This window comes from Carlito syrichta, unplaced genomic scaffold, assembly GCF_000164805.1.
Source record: "Carlito syrichta isolate Samal-C Ts95f unplaced genomic scaffold, Tarsius_syrichta-2.0.1 Scaffold109667, whole genome shotgun sequence".
In the NCBI taxonomy this organism is placed as follows: Eukaryota; Metazoa; Chordata; class Mammalia; order Primates; family Tarsiidae; genus Carlito; species Carlito syrichta.
In genome coordinates, this window is record NW_007053763.1 from 41,451 (window position 1) to 60,536 (window position 19,086).

Here is a 19,086-nt window from a genome sequence, read left to right on the forward strand (position 1 = left end):
AACTAGTGTTTGCAAGAGATACTGAACAAGGCATATCCTTGTTTCCCACTTGAATCCTTTTGTGGCATAACATGTTAGTTCTAGTGAACGTTAGACAGTCAGCCCTGTGGTCCACAGGAGAGGCAGATTCTCAAGTATGTGTTAGGGTGAAGCAGTCAGGTGTGCCAGGACCACAGAGTTGGGGGAAGCTCTGTGGCATGTGGTACCAGCCAGGACACGTGGCAGCACTGAGCCACATGTCAGGCAGTTTGCCCCACGAGCACTCTCAAGTGTGCAAGGTCACACTGGACCCCAGAGACAGAAGGTTTTGCAGGGAAGCAGGGGGCTCAGCAGCGCCTGAAAGCACACACAGCTTTGCAAAGGCCAAGGCGGACACAGTGGACAGGATTCGAGCTAGCAGGGCCACTTGGCCTTTTGGGCCACGGATGGTCAGCCTGGCAAGAGTAGAGTATAGGAGTCATCTGGAAGCCCACAGAGATCTGGGCAGTTATGTACCTCAAGTAAAGCGGGCCGCTGTGTTCAAGTCTGAGAACATTTCTCATGTCTCAGTCATTTTGATGCATTAATGCCACATTTACCGCTATGACTCCTCCAAGTGCACAAGGGCTAAATATTTTAAATGCATTTGTGCTTTTAGGCAGACAAAGAAAGCCCATCCAGTGTGACGGCATCAGACCCCAAGATGGAAGTGAAGGCAGGCCAGACTCTGGAGAGCGGCCTGCCCACGGCCGAGCTCCTGAGCGATGTGCCCTTCACCCTGGCCCCACATGTGCTGGCAGTACAAGGCCCTGTCGGCGACCTCCCCGACCACCTGCTCTCCTGCGACATCAGTGAGAACCTGTCGCGGTTCTGGTACGATTTCACACTTGAAAACTCCGTGCTCTGTGACTCGTGATCTGTGTCTGTTTGCACCATGACAGCTTTATTTTAAAAGTCTACCTGTTTTATGTAACCTATTTGTTCTTTGCCATTTCACTGTTTAAAGGTCCTCAGTAAAGCAAGGATCATAAAGCAAAGCAAATAGTGTTGTGTCCATTGCTCTACTTTTTAGAATAAAATACATTTGTATAAAAATTGAACTTAAGTTCTCCTTCCTTTCTCCCTCATAACACATTTTAAAGGCAGGCCATGAAGGTTTTACGAAAGGAGCTGATTCTTTCAGATGGTTTCTTAGCGTGTACTGACTCAAATTCCTCTTAGAACTGTGAAGAATCACTGTGGCATTTTCTAGTTACCACAGCTCAGAAGTCTGAGCTGGGAGGGAGTGTGAAACCTCTCCTCTGGGCTGAAGGAGGCTTGAATTAATGTGATTATTCTCTTTCTTTTCTTCTAGTGTTTATGAATGAATTCAGGAAAATAGTTGCCCGTTGGTTTAGTGTCCTTATTCTCACTCAGACATGTTGATGTGGGATTTCAAACAGTCCCTAATGGCACTGGCAGTTTGAGACATAAGAACACTGTGCCCTGGGTGCGTTTCTTGAGGGGCAGGTTGCTGCTTTCTGGAGCCTGGGGTGGCCCTTTCTACCACCAGCAAGTCCTGTACCCACCTGTGTCCTCTCCACTAGGCCTCCAAGAACATCCCCACCTGCCTCAGCTGACCTTCGCCCCCCACCCCCAGTTAGTAAAGAAACATGTTTCCTCCCTGCCTCCTACGAAAAGATCTCGCGGTGATACAGATGACTGCTGATAACACCCTCATTTGGAAGTTTGTTGACCACAATACACATGTGAATGCATTATGGTAGAAAAACTGCAGTCATTGCCAATTAGAGTGTAGGTAAAACACCTGGATGTGACTTTTAGTTCTTGTCCATGATTTATTTCAGCTAAAACAGCACTGCCATTGGTCTACAGACTGTACAAGGAAGGTGTAAATTGTTCTAGAGGACATTCTGTGCCTGGGAAACTGAACCACACTTGTTTTGATTACCAGCAGGATGATGTATTAATTCTGTGCCAAATTTTAAGTATATTTTTTCACAAAGATAGTGTGCCATAGTAAAACTAAACACTGTGCATAAAGGTACATGAACTATTTAAGCTTTAATGTGTTATGCATGTTTGTTTAATACATGTGGCATGGTCTTTGATAAAAATGCTATATTATTTAAAAGTTTAATAAACACTTCCATTAACAGAAATGTGCATTTACAAATAATGTTACCATATGAGGATAATGATTAATTTGGGTCTTTACATCATTTTCATAAAACATCTGCCTAGGAAGTATGGCTTATTTTCTGATGCAAATGTGAATATTTTATAGCAGCTTTTGTAAAAGCACATCTTTTTCAAATATCCATGTTAATGTACCTTTTAAACTAAATGTCAGCATATAGTCAGTTTGTCTTATTTATGAGTTAAATTTTGTGTAAAAACACTTAAACATTTCATTTATATTTATGTCTACCATGTTATAAATATGCTTATAAGTAGCTTTATTTGTCTACAGAATTGTTATATTTAAATGAATGTGAATTAAAATAAATATTTTGATTATTTTCAGATCCAGAAAAATGGTTTTCTTTGCATTATTTATATCTGAATGCAAGTTATTGATTCTTTAGGAGCTAAAGATTTAAATATTTAGTTTGCATAGTGTAGAGAAAATATGCAGTTTCCTCTTTAGATGTAAGTTTTTAAGAATAAAATTGAAAATGGTAAGATCACTAGTCCCGTCTTAATAGGACTGGATGGATTGGAGAGATATGACGTGAACATCTTTAGCTAGATCCCATCACTACAAAATTCAGTAAGGGCCAATGTGATGGCCTTTTTTAAACAAAAATATTGTGAAAATGGTCATTAAAATTTGTTTATCCTGTATACAAATCAGAATTATTATTTTAAAACTGAAAAAAAACATGAGAAATCACAGACCAATTCCATTTTACTCAAGATAAAATTGATGCCTAGAAAGGCCGAATGGCGCACATCACCTAGCTAGTTATACATGAATGTTGACTTTCACAGTGTTAATCATTATAACATAAATTGTGACAAAGCTTATGACATGGTAGGAAGAGCTCAGGCGTTTGAGGCAGCCAGCCAGAGTTTGTCACGACTCCTTAATGTACAAGCTGGGGGGCTGTGACTTGGTTCCCTGGCTTCCAGTGTCCTCAGTGTCCTCGACTGTTAAACACTAACTGTTTATCCTTGCAGGGCTGTGTTGAGTTATAAGTGGAATACGTCAGATCCTGGCAGCCAAAAGCCTGGCGACTCTGGGTGTCTGGGAGAGGAACCGACTAGTTCTCATTACTCTCCCCACACACACCGTAGGCTAACGAAATGCAAAGTACGTGTTCACTGAACTGCTTCATGAGTGACATGACAGATAGCTGCCCACATTAATTGTAGCTCCCCTCCACCCCGGTATTATTTTTCCTTTTAAATACTTCACTGTGAAAGTTATTCTGAAAGTATATTAGTTGATTCTTCTGCCTTAGCTAAGAATTCCGTAGTAAGCACTCTTCTCATTATTGGGAACGATAGGCCTTTTCCTTACTAGGAGTTAATTTTGTAAATTACTGTAGGGATAGAATGTGCCAGTGATTTTACAGGATCTTGTGTTTATCACTAAAATATATTTGGGAAGTTGTATGTATTTTTTTTCCATCTTCCTTTAATGTTATTTGCAGTGTTCCCTAAAAACAGTATTAGAGAGAGAGAGAGAATTCTGACCAATGTATTATCCTAGTTAATTAAATTTTGATTAACTGAACTTTTTAAATCATGCCATTAAAATGTTAACAATACATAATTTTTGTTAACAATTCTAGGAACCCCACAATAGTTTTTTTAAGCAAACATTCTTTGACACCAACACTTGTGTTTTCCTTTCTTAAAGTAAAATGAAAACAGTGTGAGAAAAAAAGAAAGAAAAAAACCTCTTCTAAAATCCCCAGAAACTTTCTTTCTCCTAATTCCAAAACGCAGGTGAAGAGGAGCAGGGAAATAATCTCACCCACATTCTGAGACACAGGGACATGAGTGTGTGCCCCACACCTCCCAGGCTAGCAATTGGTCAGTAAATGGGCACTGTCCTCCAGAATCTGGCAGAGAACGCCTTCCGGAGACTGCCATGTCAATTCTATCGTTAAGAACAGTCACATGAGACACTCGCGTTCTGGATAGGTGACTGAAGGATGTCCTGTCTCTTAAAACCATTGAGAAACACGGTTCTGTATACATCCCTTTTCAGCATCCATGCCATGTTTCTGAGGGTGTGCACTAAATATTACTGGGAAATCTAAAACGCTCAGAATAAGTCCACTCTGTGCATACTATGTTGGCTTGAAAGATGGAGTATTCTTAGGTTTCAGGAAAATGACCCTTGCTGCCATATGGTTTGGCGGAGAGGTGTGTGAAAGGGAGAAAAAAGAGGTATTGATCGGTGCAAGGAACTCTGTCGCAGTCAATAGACAATATGGTGATCTTTTTAAAAATGTAAATAAACTTTATTTCAGAATACTTTTAGAATTACGGAGAAGTTCAAAAAAATTGCACAGTGTGTTCCCACAGACCCCTCATCCAGTTCCCCTTCCTGTTGGCATCTCACGTTATGACACTACCCTGCACTCTATTCAGATGTCATGGTTTCCCTCTAATGTCTTTGACTTTTTCCTACCTCATCCCCAAGATATCTTACGCATAATGTCATCCTCCAGCAAGTGGCGTGGAAACGAGATATTAGTCTAATCATTTGCCTCTTCAAAGAACCAAGAAAACTCATGGTACAAAGAGCTTTCTCTATCATAGGCGAAACTTTTCTCTAGTAATAGCAGAAATAAAGTTGTAGCTCCTTAGTTTTCTAAAGAAGATGGATTTCATTTTCAACTTTTAAGAAGGAGTTTTAAGAAGTAATGAAAGGAAACCCTTCTATTAGAGCAGGTGCCCAAGAAATTCTTAATTTTACTTCTGATTAATGAAGACTCACTGCGTGCTAAAACATAAGGTTGATCTCATCCAATTTCAGTTGGGAAAGAATCAAAGCAAAAAGCATCTTATTTGGTCCCTGGAAGAAACAGTGTGGTTCTTTGTCAAGAATTTGCCCAAGCCCAATTTTCACCCATACAAAGGAAATAAATTCCTTACAATCAAAGGTAAAGCACAGGATAATTGCATCCAGAACTACCCATCAGTAGGCAACTCTGCACCAGCCCCGACAGTCAGCTTGTTAGTTACCTCCCGAGCCAGAAAGGGAGTCAGACAATAGACCATTTCAGAGGTCAGCTAAGGAGACAGGCCCCAACTTAGGACCGCTGCCAGGGACGTACACACCAGTGTCTGACATCTGGGCTCTGCAGCTGCCAAGTCTGCCCCTGGTGCAGCCACAGGTGTTGGCCATCACTCTGAAGTGCATGGAGGAAGGAACAGGGTAAGGTCAATTTCATTTTGCGTATGTGTGTTTATGTATATGGCTTAATTTTTTCAGAAGGTACATAATTTACTTTGTTTTAAAATTAATGAATTTCTGTAGAATGGCTGGGAACATTTGGGAGCTAACAAAGAAGCAGCTTTTGATCAAGAACAAAGGCAAGACAAAGCTAAGTTCTTACACCCACAGGACACACTGTACGCGAACCGTTGTGTTGGTACTGTTAACTTCGTCATTTGAATAGGCCTTCTTGGGACAAAAAAAAGACATGGATACTGAAAAGCAAACAGGCGGTCGGGCTAAGATAAAACCTAAGCACTGGTTCTCTCCCCATCATCTCTCTCCTCATCCCTGTTTTTGGGTCATCAGGAGTACTGGGGTTTATCCATACAGACTGTGTAGTCTTCTATCTCACACCATATCAGCTATAGCCGTCAATTAGCACAGCTTAGACAGGAGCACTAAACTTTTCCTTTTGCAGGAAATTTAGCTCCTATTTATGAGGAAAATCTGGAAGTTTCTACCTCAGGTAGTATTTGAGTTTCCTAATCCTAAAGATGTAGACAGCAGTAGAAGAAATAAAGATAAGAGAACAGAATGACCCTGGCAAGAACTATAAAAAAATCAATAGCCAGCAGCCTTTTAAAAATATGTATCTGTGCCTCCATAGTTAAGTATATCTTTCTGCCTTGTTTTGCCTAATCCAGAGTTTGAAATCAGAAATTGGATTTAGTGGAGGAGGAAGAAATCTTCATGCTTCATATCTTCTATTGAGTCTCTTCTAAGGAGAAGAAATGCTTGAACCTTAGACCAGCGTCTGTCCTCTTTTAAAATGAATGTGCCTCACGGTGTTTTTTCACGGTATCCTCTATGTATTCCTACAGCTTAGAAGATTCTTGACAGGTTTTATTTTATTTTCTGTAACAAAGACAATAGTAAATTTTAAATGCTTTTTCAAACATTGGCCCCCATCTCCATTTCTCTTAAGAATCTGCTCTTTGGCCAGGCGTGGTGGCTCAAGCCTGTAAACCCGGCACTTTGGGAGGCCAAGAGGAGAGAATTGCCTGAGTCCAAGGGTTCAAGACCAGCCTGGGCAACTTGGTAAGACCTCGTCTGTAGTTCCAACTAACGTGGATGGCTGAGACGGAAGGATGACCTGAGCCCAGCAGGTCGCGGCTGCAGTGGCCGTGAGCGTGCCACCACACTCCAGTCTGGGTGATGGAGTGAGACTCTAACTCAAAACAAAAAGAATCTGCTCTCCTGTTGGTGTTCTACTGGACTTGTGCTTAGCACATAATAAATCATCAATCAGGATTTGTTGAATTAATAAGCGAACCAATGAAATAAATCATTAAACTATCTACCAATGAAATTTCCCAAAAGCAAAGGAATAGATTTCCAAAACTTTTGTAGTGTCTCTGGCCTCAGAATGAGCTGTATTTGTGCAGCTGAAAATAATGCTCAGCTTACCAAGCCTCTACAAATTGGGCCTTTTATCTGTTTTGGGCATTTTCCATGTCTCTCAGGTTGTGTTTTCCTCTGCCCATAATGACTGTGTATGTCCTCATGATGAGTAGGAGCTGACTTTGGACAATACGGTGTATTTTGGTGCTGTGGATTGACTCACTGAAGGTTTTTTCTGGCTGCCAAGCATCCTTTGTGTGTGTGCGTTTCTTGGTTATAATTGTATTTCCGCCCCAGAATTGATGAATCCTATCCATCTTGTCCTTGAGAAATGTGTTCCTTGTTTATATACTTTCCTCTAAGCTCGTCTGGGTATTTCAAATGACCTTGCTTTAGAAGAAGACTTATTTTTCTAGAAGCCATCGTACATCTTTCTTTAGCAACTCTCCTGCATCTCTGTCTTACATGTCCTACCTAGCCAATTCTATTCCCTTGTCATATAAATGTGTTTAGATCTTTTCCAATGCCAATTGTAACTCTTTCTCTTGAAATCAAGCTTCTTGAGAGAAGTGGTCTGAATCTGTGTCTCCACTTGCTCACTGTCCACTCATCCATTTCTGTAGTCTGATGTCCCACCCCTAGTTAGAACCTCTACCAAATTGGTCCTCACTCCAGCTACCTTTAAAACTTGCCAGATGCCTGTCTCCATTTCTTTGAAGTGGTTCTCAGTCTTGATTAATCTCATTCTCTTGCCTTCAACCCTTGATTTCTTGTACATTGCTTTTCTAATTTTCCTTCCATCTCTGCAACCATTCCATCTTAGACCTGTGGGGACCTCTTTTCTCCTCCACCCGAAATGCCAGTGTTCCCAGAATTCCATCTTTGGTTCTCTCCTCTGCCCTTACTGTCTTCTCCCCACACAGTCGTATCCATGCCTTATCTGCTACTGTTGTCATTCGAATCCATCTCCAGCCCAGAACTACTTCAGTTTCTATATCTATGTACGGAATCGGCTGTCAAAAATCTCTCTGACTCTTGCTCTCAGCCTCCATGGCAGACCTCGGTAGCTGCTATTTTTATTACTCTACACGCTTTCTCATCTCCCCTCCTCTGCCCCACTTTTCTCTGGAATTCTTCTCTAACTTGATGGAAACTAGATGCTTGTTGCCATTCCTGTACCTCAAGGAGACAGACACGTCACCTGGCCTGGTCCAAAGAGCACCCATCAATGTATACACAGATTTCAGGAGAAAGCAGTACATTTTGGCAGGGTTCCTACTGATAGCCATCCTTCCTTCCATGTTCCAAAGTCCTGCCTGTATTATTTGAGCCCTGGGTTAACCAAGCAAGAAATCCATTCTTCCCTCTTGCCTTCATTCTCAGTTGATGATAAACTTTGGTGAATTATACAAAGTTTATATTATATTATATTATATTAGCAGTCTATCTCTCAAATGTGTACTCCAGACCCACTGTCACTGCTTCAGGCCAGGTCTCTCTCCTAGCTGAGTTCCTACATCCAGGAAACCTGCCTCCCATCTGCCTTCCATGATAAAATCAGTAGAAATACAGATTCAGGAGCAACCTCTTCAGGTCCCCTCCCACTGTGGGAACTTTTCTGTCCTCTCAATAAATCCTGCTTCCTCACTTAAAAAAAAAAAAGAAAGAAAGAAACACAGATTCAATCTCTCAAGAGCTCCATCGTATCTCTGGAGAACTGAAGCATTTGAAGGCTGCCTCTCCAGCCTCACCACATGGTATTGTGACTTGTGTATCCTGTGTCCTTGCCCCATTGGGCAATGCCCTGCACTGTTTGATGGGCCATGCCTTCTCTTGCTGTCCTTATATTCCATTCCCTTTGCCTAGAGTGCCCTGACCTTCCCTTCTTTGCCTGGCTAAATCCTATTACAAGATTTTTCAGGTGTTGTCTCCTCTGGGAAGTCTTCCCTTCTTCCTCGTAAGCTATTCTAGAAGTCCTCTCATGTCCCTGTTCTACCCTGTGCTGTCCCTTTTCAAGGTTCTTGAGCCATTGTTTACTTGTCTGCGTCATAACTCTAAATGGATCCTAACATACACTTCCAATTTTCATGGGATGCCTGATGTACAGCATGTGCTCAGTAAAAGCTGGATGAATGGGCATCTGCCTGAGAAGCTGTCCCTGAGTCTATGCGGGAAGGCGCTAGGAAACCGTTCCTGATGTCCACACTAGAATAGGCTGCATTTCTTTAATGCTCCCACATTTATCACGTATCCTAAGTAATTTTGCTTCTTAAATTTTTGAAAGTAGAATTGTACCTTTCATCTGGTTAACTGCATCAGCACTAATGAAATAAAAAACATTTTACATGTAGAAGAATATATCAGACCATGTTAAGTCTTTAAATTTGGGGATGTAAGTTCCTAGGAATATAGGTATTATGACTTGGGTTTCATTTTTTAAATTTTCTTTAATATCTACACGGAAGGAACTTTATTCTGCCTTCTATTAACTCTTTTTAACTCATGGATTTGTGTAAATTTAAATATATACCATGAAATATATACCATGAAACGGAAAGTCTGATGTTTTAATGGGCTGTGGAATTTTGTTCTCACGTAGTCTAAGCTTACTGAAAGATTTGGTGATATTAACCCTTATGCTGTTGGGTAATAAGAATAAGCACAATTTACTTTTGAAGAAAAATAAATAATTATCTGGAAGGAAGATGATGATTTTTAATTTTCATGCATTCAAAACAGGTTCTAAATATTCTTTAACTAGTCCATTCATTTGGTAGCCAGTTTACTGAATGAATTTAACTTTTTCATTTCTGAAAAAGTTAATGATTGTAATGATTCTGTACAATATTGGTCAACTGAATTTCTAGCCAATGTGGTTACCACATTAATTACTACAACCTCTAAAGTTTTAGATTTGCAAGGGTCCTCTTTTCCCCCAGATGCAAGAATGCAGATATCCAGCACACCATTTTCAACAAATGGAGAAAACAATGATAATCAACCTCTTAAAACTGTCATTTGATCTAGAAAAAGAAAAAAGAGAAACACCTTGTTACATTGTTACATCGATTAACAAAATTCTTGTTTCTGTTACTTCAACAATTTACAAATGCTTTGTAACATAGGAAGTCATAAAATCTTTCTCTTTTTTTCAAAGACTTCATATCTTCCTAAAAATCTTTCATTAGACAAGAGTGTCAGCAAAAACAGTCTCCAGAACTAAACATAAATTCTTAATCTTGATTACCTTCCTGTTTTTGATTAAAACATTATGTTAAAGGAGCATCCAGGGTCAATAGTTTCTGCCTTTCCTAATTGAAAGTCTGTCTGTGAAAGTCTGCCACCTAAACCTTCCCACCCTCACCACTGTACATGACTCGAAGTTTCTATACACGGCGATGTGCCACCATCAGAGAGTGACTGCAGGACAAAACCCTCATCAGCAAGGCCTCTGGTCTCCTCGGGGCAGGTTCTGTCCAGTCAGGCTCAGACTTGTGGGGAGACACTTAAGGCTCTGCTTCTTGTTCCATGTGGGCTGTAGTTAGGGCTTCATTTCCCAGGGGTCGGGACTCCGGGCTCCGCTTCTGTGCTGTGGAAGGACAAAAGACGCCTATCCTTTGGCCTGAGTGTGCTTGCTTATGTTTGTTCTGTTCAAAGGGCCACTGTGTCCTCTGGGCTTGACAAAACACAACCCACAGTAGACAGGGTCTCTCTCCTTAGCACTCTTCATTCCAGAGTATAAAATTGCAGGTAGCAGTAACAGCAGCAGGTTGGTCACCCAAGGCAGGCTTGACCATCGTGACTCACTAGGCAAGTGAGCCGTAAAAGTGACAGTCACGGATGGAGAGGACTTGGAGGACAGGCAGTGGTAATTCAGAGCACCCCAAGAAAATGTCAGGGCTGGTTTATTCTTTTGAAAAAAAAATTACCTTGCCTAGAGGTCATGATTTGAAACACAGGAAGATAAGGAAAGAATGGGCGGGTGGGTGGAGGCCATGCAGTGCCCAGCCTGAAGGGAAGCCAGGCTTTTTGTGACTCACCGGAATTAATGAGCCACTTGGCACCTGTCTCCTTCGCACCGCTGTCATGACTGTCTCTCACAGGCCCAGGCAGGGGCCCCCACTCCTGCTTCCAGCCCTTCCCTCCTCCAGGTCCTCGTTTGTGGGTGGCATCCCCCCTCCCTACCCCTGTCCCTGCCCACCTGTGCACATTTGGCCCTTCATGAACTTTCTCCAGGAGCGGCCTGCGGTGTTCTGATTTTCTCATGGTGTCATGTGGTGACTTTCACCTCTCTAAATGGCACCATGCACACAGTGGGCGCTCAAGGCATGCCTGACTTCCAGCTTGGATACCAGCTGTCGCACCTCAAGGTCTTCAGTGCCAAAGTAAGATGTGTATCACCACTGGCACGGCAAGGGGACTTCCTCTCCTCCCTGACCTCATTCCACTCTCTGTTTAAACATGTCCTTAGATGTGCCCTTCCCCTACATCGGGTCCTTCCCAGAGATGTGTTCCCCACCCCCACCAGCTCCAGAGGTGGCCTGGACAGACCGTCTCCCCCTGCTCTGTACTTGTCCTTGTTCCATGGAGGCAGAAGTTTGTTTTTCTCACTTAAGAAGTGGCCCTCTCTCCAGACCCAGCCATGACAATCAGAAGACGGAACTTTTGTTTCATCCCCTTGGGAATGCGACATTAGGTGCAAAGAATGTGTGTCGGAAATATTTAGAACAGATTTTAAAGGTACTTCGCAGCACAAGAGCTTTGTAAGACGGGTGCCTACTTCATGGATAACTTTGTAGAAATAACATGGACAAAGAAGAAAAGTGTGGGCCCTTAAACGTTTCTAACAAGGATGAAATCAGTCTACAATAAGTCATGTGCTTCAAAACTTTTTATTTTTATTTTTATTTTAAAGATGTAGGGTACAATTCAGGGTTAGGTATACAAATGACCATTACTCAGGTAAAGTTTGGGCCTCACTTTGTCCTCACTTCCCCTGGTTTGAGATCAGGGGAAGTGTGCCCCACTCCCCTCACCTGGCAGTTTCTCACTACTGCCAATCCCTTTCTTGTAGTATTATGATCATTGTTCAGGGTCCGTTATCAGTGAGGATATGTGGTACTCAGTTCTTTGTTTCTGTGATAGATCACTCAGTATTATGAACTCTAAATCCATCCAAGTTGCTGCGAAGTTCATAATTTTGTCCTTCTTTATGGCTGTGTGATGTTTCATCTGTATGTGTACCACATTTTTTTTTTTATCCAGTCCTCTTTCAGTGGGCAGCACAGTTGGTTCCGTGTTTTTGCTATTGTGAATAGTGCTGCAATAAACATGCATGTGCAGGTATCTTTTCCACAGAGTGATTTGAGTTCCTCCGGGTATGACTGGAGCTATGTGATTTCTTAACCCTGTTTCACCTGAGCGTAGGTTTGGAGCGTGGTGTTTTTTCGGTAGGAGACGCTTAATCACTTCTGATCTGGTGGGTGGATGGATAAGCAGGAGGGGCTTGTCTTCATTCTATCTGTGCAGACCCCTGAGAGTGTAATCCGCCTCGAACTGCACAGTGAGTTCTAATGACGGTTTAATGCCAGAACACCCAGATTTCACTCCATTGGAATAAGAGACAGGTGACAGGGGGAGGTGGAAGGTTGGCATATAATGCCAGCAGTGATCATTTCAGCTTCCCTGTGCTGAGTTCTTAGATACCAAGCACTGCTCTAAGTGCTTTACATGTTATTTTATTTATCTTTTGAAACTCCATTATTGCCAAAAGTCATGGAAACAACTTTGTCTGTAAACCAAAGAATAAATAAGTGTGAAATATACACACAGTGAATATTATTTAGCCACAAACAGGAAAAAAGTTCTGATGCATGGATGCATCTCAAAAAACATTATACTAAGTGAAATAGGCCAGACATACAAGCACAAATATCGCATGATTCCACTTATGTGAAATAACTAGAACAAACTAGTTGATAGAGATGGTAAGGAGGTTATAAATTACCAGGGACTTGGGTGAGGAAGAGGTATCATTGCTTAATAGGTACAGAGTTTCTGTTTGGGTGAGGAAAAATTTTGGAAATACATAATGGTAGTGGGGTAGTGGTTATATAACATTGTGAGTGATTAATGCCACTGAACTGTAAACTTTAAAAAGGTAAAAAATTTGACTGGGCACAGTGATTCGTGCCTGTAATACCAGCACTTTGGGAGACTGAGGCAGGAGGATTGCTTGTGCCTAGGAGTTTGAGACCTGCCTGGGCAACATAGTAAGACTTAAAAAAAAAAAGTTTAAAATTTTGTTATATATATTTTGCCACAATAAAAATAGGAGAAAAACCCAAACAAACAAAACCAAAAAGCCCTGTGATGATCTGGTCTTCAATGTGAATATATCTGGGATGTTTATACTGATGTAATGAGAGGCCAGAAGGATGCTGTGACAGTGGCTTGGCACCATCCTCTCCTGAATCTCTTGATTTTCCCTAGTGACAGCAAGATGGCTACTCATCTCTACATACTGCATCTATGTTCAGGGCTGGAGGAGAAGGAGAAGAGAGTGACACTCGTCAAATCTTTTTCTTTTTTTATCACACACACACACACACACACACACACACACACAAATATATATATATATATAAAAGCTTTCCTTGCCAGGTACAGTGACTCCCGCCTGTAATTCTAGCACTTTGGGAGACTGAGGCAGGAGGATCACTTAAGCCTAGGAATTCAAGACTAGTCTGGGCAAAATGGTAAGACCTTGTCTCTACAAAAAACAACAAAAATAACAACAACAAAACAACCAGACCTGGTACCAGTAGCTCCAGCTACTCTGGAGGCGGACACAGAAGGATCACCTGCACCTAGGAGTTTTGGATGACAAGTGAGACCCTGACTCAAAAAAAAACGCTTTCCTCAAGCCTCGAACACATTTCTACCTATCCACCTATCCCTTACTGGGCAAAACTGTGCCTCAGGGCTATCCCAAGCTGCAAAGCAAGGCAGGCCAGCAAAACGAGGACCTCACTTTTCCAGCCTCTGTAATGGAGGCAGCAAGGAGAGGGCTGGAAATGTCTGCTAAGCAGTGAAAACTGTTAGGCACAGTGACAAAAAAGAACAGAAAGGTTCAATCACAGTCTCTCCACCCGGGAGCTAACACTTTAGACTGAGCAATTCTGTGTCATGAGGGGCTGTCCTGTGCATTGCAGGGTGTCAGCAGCAGCCCTGGCCTCCACTCACCCCCAATTGTGATGCTCAAAAACACCTTCAGACATTGCCAGCTGTCTCGGTGGTGTGGCATGGGGGCTGATTGCCCCAGTGGAGGGCCTGTGGGTTAGAGGATTTGCTGACATTGCTGACAAGTGGCGGAGATGAGACTTGAACCAGTACATCGGCTTGACAGCCTCTCCTCTTGCTCCCCTGATCAGGCTGTGTAGCTGAACAAATGGCCAGTGAAGGAGCCACAGATCACTGAACTAGCTTCCCACTGACTGAGCCAGTGATGCACCTGGAAAATGGCATGCAACCACCCACATGATGGTCCTGCATGCTTGTCACTTAGCATAAGCCCTGCAGTTGAGAAGGAATAGAAGGAACTTGGCGGAGGGACATGGACAAGCAGGTGGAAGCTAAGTGTCTGTGGGGAAAGCTGGTTCTTGGGGAGCAAAACCATCTTCCAGCTTACATGGCCTGTGGCCCTCCATCACCCTTCCCCGGCACATCTTATCCCTTAGTATTCAATTTTCTCATAAGGGAGTATTCAAATTAGACGTACTTTTCTCTTTAAGAGAGCAGTAATGAAAAAAAATGTAGAGTAACACTGCTGTAGCCCATGGAACTAGATGGACGGAGGAGTGTATTTCAGAGAAGGAGAGAAGGGTGACTTCCTCCAATGGGCCACATGGAATCCAGAGTGTGGATATGAGTGAAGTGAGAAGTTCTCAGAGTCCTGATGGGCTGCATCCCTCTAACCGTCGCTCCAGCCACCAGTCCTCCCACCTAACTCACTCCTACCTCTCCACACATGACTGAAGTGTTTGGAGAATACTTGCTCTCTACAGCGGGCCAGGAACAGAAGAACACTGGGTCACTTTTGTTTCCCCAATAGCTTTAGGGGCCTAAGTGGTTTTTGTTTACATGGATGCATCATATGGTGGTGAAGACGTCTGGGCTTCAGGTGTACCTGTCACCCCAGCTAGTACATAGTATACCTGACAGGCAACTTTTCATCCCTCCACCTCCTTACCAGTCTCCCTGCTCTGAGTCTCCATTGTCTATGATACCGTCTTCCTGCCTTTGCAGAACCCCTGGCTCAGTTCCCACTTATAAGCGAGAACAAGCAGTGTTTGCTTTCCCATTCCTGAGTTACTTCACTTAGGATAAAGTTCTCTGATTTCACCCAAGTTGCTGCAGAAGACATTGCTTTGTTCTTTTTCATGGCTGAACAGTAGTCCATGGTGTGTGTGTTGTGTGTGTACCATTTTTTTATCCACTGATCAGTTGATGGGCACTTAGGTTGATTCCACATCTATGCAATTGTGAATTGTGCTGTGATAAAAATTATGAGTGTAGGGCTGGGCATGGTGGCTCATGCCTGTCATTCCAGCACTTTGGGAAGAGGATTGCCTGAGCCCAGGAGTTCAAGACCAGTGTAGGCAACTTGACGAGACTGCGTTTCTACAATAAATCAAAAAATTAGTTGGGTGCGGTGGCACATGCCTATAGTTCCAGCTACTTGGAAGACTGAGGCGGGAGGATCGCCTGAGCCCAGCAGGTCGAGGCTGCAGTAGCTGTGAGCGTGCTCCTGCACTCCAGCCTGGATGACAGAGTGAGACACCGACTAAAAAATTTTTAAAAATATAAATAAGACAAATGAGTGTGGGTGTCTTCTTTGTCTAATGGCCTTTGTTCCTTTGCATGGGTTCCTGGTAATAGGACTGCTGGATGGAATGGTGGGAAATCTACTTTGAGTCCTTTGAGAACTTGCCATGCTGTGTTCTGTAGAGGCTGGATGACACTAGATCACTTTTGAGAATAAACGTTGTTTCTATTTTTAAAATCTTTTATCTGAAAATAACTTTACTATTTTGTTAGGATTTCTTTGAGTTACTAAAGCTGAAGTTGGGAATTGGAAGAGGAGATACATAATTTTTCTGGGACCTTATCTCTTTGATACTTTTTCCAGTTCTTAAAATATATGTGAGATATTAACATTAAAGAGCTTCACGAAAATAATTCATACTTTATTTTATATGTTTGGCTTCATCTAGCTATAAAGCAGATGACCCATGGAACACATCACTTTTATACTGATGGTTGTAGTTTAAAAATCACTATAACAACTCCTTTATTTGTTATGAAGGCACATATTCTAGACTAAAAAGTTTGGCTTAGGGAACTATTATTAATTCTAATACGTGGAGAGTGTCGGGATAATTTTACAAAATATCCATAGCTAAGCACTGGACTTTGTCTTCTCTGACACTGTACCAAATTGCATAAAGAATTCCTTCTTGCTTAGATGTGGCTGGCCCATTTGATTTGTTGCTGGTCCCAAATATTTGACTTGGAAATCTTACTACCTTTTAGTCATTCTCTCAAAAACATAACCGCATATGTATTTCCATCTCTTCTGAAACGTCATTTTCCTTCCAATCTACTAAAATCATCTCTTCCACCAACTTCTTGTAGTATTAATTGTATCATATATTAGCTTTTTTTCTTTTTAACCATAGGAATAGAATTGTTTGGTTACAAAGTTAAAAGTACAAAGATCATGTCACAGTAGGCTCGGGTCCCCTAATGGCAGTAAGCCCCCTGCACACCCTGGTACTCACTTCATGGCCTCACTAGCCACTGTCCACCCTGGAGAGGAAAACCCCAGTATTTGGTTCCTGGGCTTTTGCATGACTGTGTCCAATGTTTCTTTCAGTTTGGAATAGTTGGTTCCTTTGTTTCTTTCCACTTTATCCCCTTTATTCTAAGGCAGGATGAAGCTGGAGACGATGCATTAATCTATTGAGGAAGAAAAATAGAAAAGCATAAAGCCCCAAGTGGCGAGTCCCTGGGATTTAAGTTTGTTTCCTTGAGACCCAGGGATGAAATGATTTTTCTTTTTTTGGACACGGTCAGCAATTCTCGCATCTCTGGCCCTGGCTGGTGGGACCCAGCAGGATGAACAGAGATGGCCAATAGATATCTTTTAAATGGACGTACTAGTCACCGCTCCTTGAAGCATTCCTTGTACCCCCATGGCTTACAGCATCTGACATAGCTGTGAAGTTTGGCTTCTGCATGATGCCTGCAGTGTCTAGCTGTCATTCTGGTTAGGACTTCCTACAGGCATGGAGTCAACAGAGCCAAAGAGCAACATCACCTTCTCCCATAAAACAGGACTTTATTGAAACATATGTGTACAAATACTAGGAGCATTTTGTTTAATTAAGAAACATAATGGAGAGCAAGGCTAAGAAAATGCATGTGTCCGGGCCAGTTAATTACCTCACCAACACGTAGTCATTTTCAGTCACTGTAATTCAAGCCCAGTGACCCCACCTGAGTGCCAGCCTCTCAGCCCATTCAGCTGAAGCTCCGTGCAGATGCTTCTAGTGAGTTCTTCCTTCCTCCTAACAGTGCTCTTCACCTGTGGGCTTTCCATTTAATGGGGGGAGGAAACCTCTTGGCCATTTCAAGACTACAGACACATTTGCTTTCCTCAAGTTGTCAATCTCTCATCTAAAACAGACAGAAAGAGAATGTGAAGCCCTAAACCCACTCAGAGGGGAATTCACAGCAGTTTCTCGAGCTCGACAACACTCCTGTGTCTGCTCTGACTCCAGTCTGCTGCATAAATGAAGAGTCTTCCTCCTCAGTACCTCAGAACCAACAAACACACCTGAAACTCACACAGACACCACATTGCATAGTATTCAAGTAAAGTTCAGAGATTTTACTTGAACAGTGTACTGTTGTCCTTATGGTGTGTCTTATCTTCTAGGTCATTTAAAAACTTTTAATAGGGCAGCCTATACCAGTCAGCCCTTCCAAAGGAAGTGACAGCACAATTCCCCAAACGCTGCCTGCGGGAGAGTCTCCTACAAGCTGGGTGTTGAGGACGCTGATGCTGAGTGTTTATCATGAGGAATGAAGCCCTCCCTGGAGGAAATCGCTTGTGCATGGCTGGCAGGGCCGGGTGTGGCAGTGTGAGAAGTGTCTCCAGCACCCAGACTTGGAGGTCTTGATGGAACTGGAGTGGGAGCAACAATGGAAGAGGAAGTGGAAGCTGGTTGATTCCAGGACCCTCTGCCAGGCCTTCTGTGCCCCAGGAACAGTTCAGAAAGACTCTGGCAGGGAGGACAGGCAACTGAGAGATTAAGAAAGGCTTTTTGTTCCCGCCCTTTTCCAACAGGCCATATTTGGGGTGACGGATGCAAAATGGACAGGCGGGACTTCAGGCAGGTCTAGCCTGGTCTTGATATCCTGAAGCGTAGTTTTGGTTAGCCAGCTTCATGGTTTCGTTGTTTGGAAGTTTTAGACAGAAGTAGGTGGAATTTCATCCTCTGGATTTTTTTTTTTTTTTTTTTTTTGAGTTGGAGTCTCACTCTGTTGCCCAGACTGGAGTGCAGTGGCCGCTCCCGGCCACCGCAGCCTCGACCTGCTGGGCTCCGGCGATCCTTCTGCCTCAGCCTTCCAAGCAGCCGGAACAACAGGTGCGTGCTACCACGCCCGGCTAATTTTTGATTTATTGTAGAGATGAGGTCTCGCCAAGTTGCCCAGGCGGGTCTCGAACCTGCGGGCTCAGACAATCCACTCACCTCAGCCTCCCAAAGGCGCGGGATTACAGGCTGAGCCACCGAGCCTGGCTTCCTTTGGATGTTTTAAGGGAAACTTCATGCCTCCCCTCCCCCAATAAAACACAACTTTCACTTTAATCCGTAGCACTAAATTCTTTTGTGTCTTTCTTTTTTTCTATATAGATTGTCATTAAGAATGTCTAATCTGTCAAAATCTATTGTTTTATGTGCTATTGGAAACAGACACTTTTTTTTTTTTTTAACTCGTTCTGGAAAAAAAAAATTCTGGCCAAGGATGATGTGAAAAAGTTCAGAATTAAAAATAATATCCCAAGTGATCCAAAGGAGAAATTAATTTTCACTCTGAAGGTGTTCACTAGCACAAACACTACAATAATGAGTAAACTGGCTCTCCTGAGAAAGTACCACCTGTCACCTGCTGCTTCCCGTTGGGCTCCAAGTATAACACGCCGCCTCTCCCTGCCCTCACTTTTGATCTGTCAGGAG

General features: G+C 42.7%; 1 protein-coding gene across 1 annotated transcript; it reads left to right on the top strand.

Annotated features, from left to right (window-relative positions):
- The first annotated feature begins 236 nt into the window (after positions 1 to 236).
- Positions 237 to 2,517, top strand: UMAD1 (UBAP1-MVB12-associated (UMA) domain containing 1). The gene is made up of 2 exons (XM_021717592.1): positions 237 to 428; positions 638 to 2,517. Exons 1-2 carry the CDS (start codon positions 237 to 239, stop codon positions 893 to 895), a joined length of 450 nt encoding a protein of 149 aa, XP_021573267.1. The 3' UTR covers positions 896 to 2,517.
- The last annotated feature ends 16,569 nt before the right edge of the window (positions 2,518 to 19,086 follow it).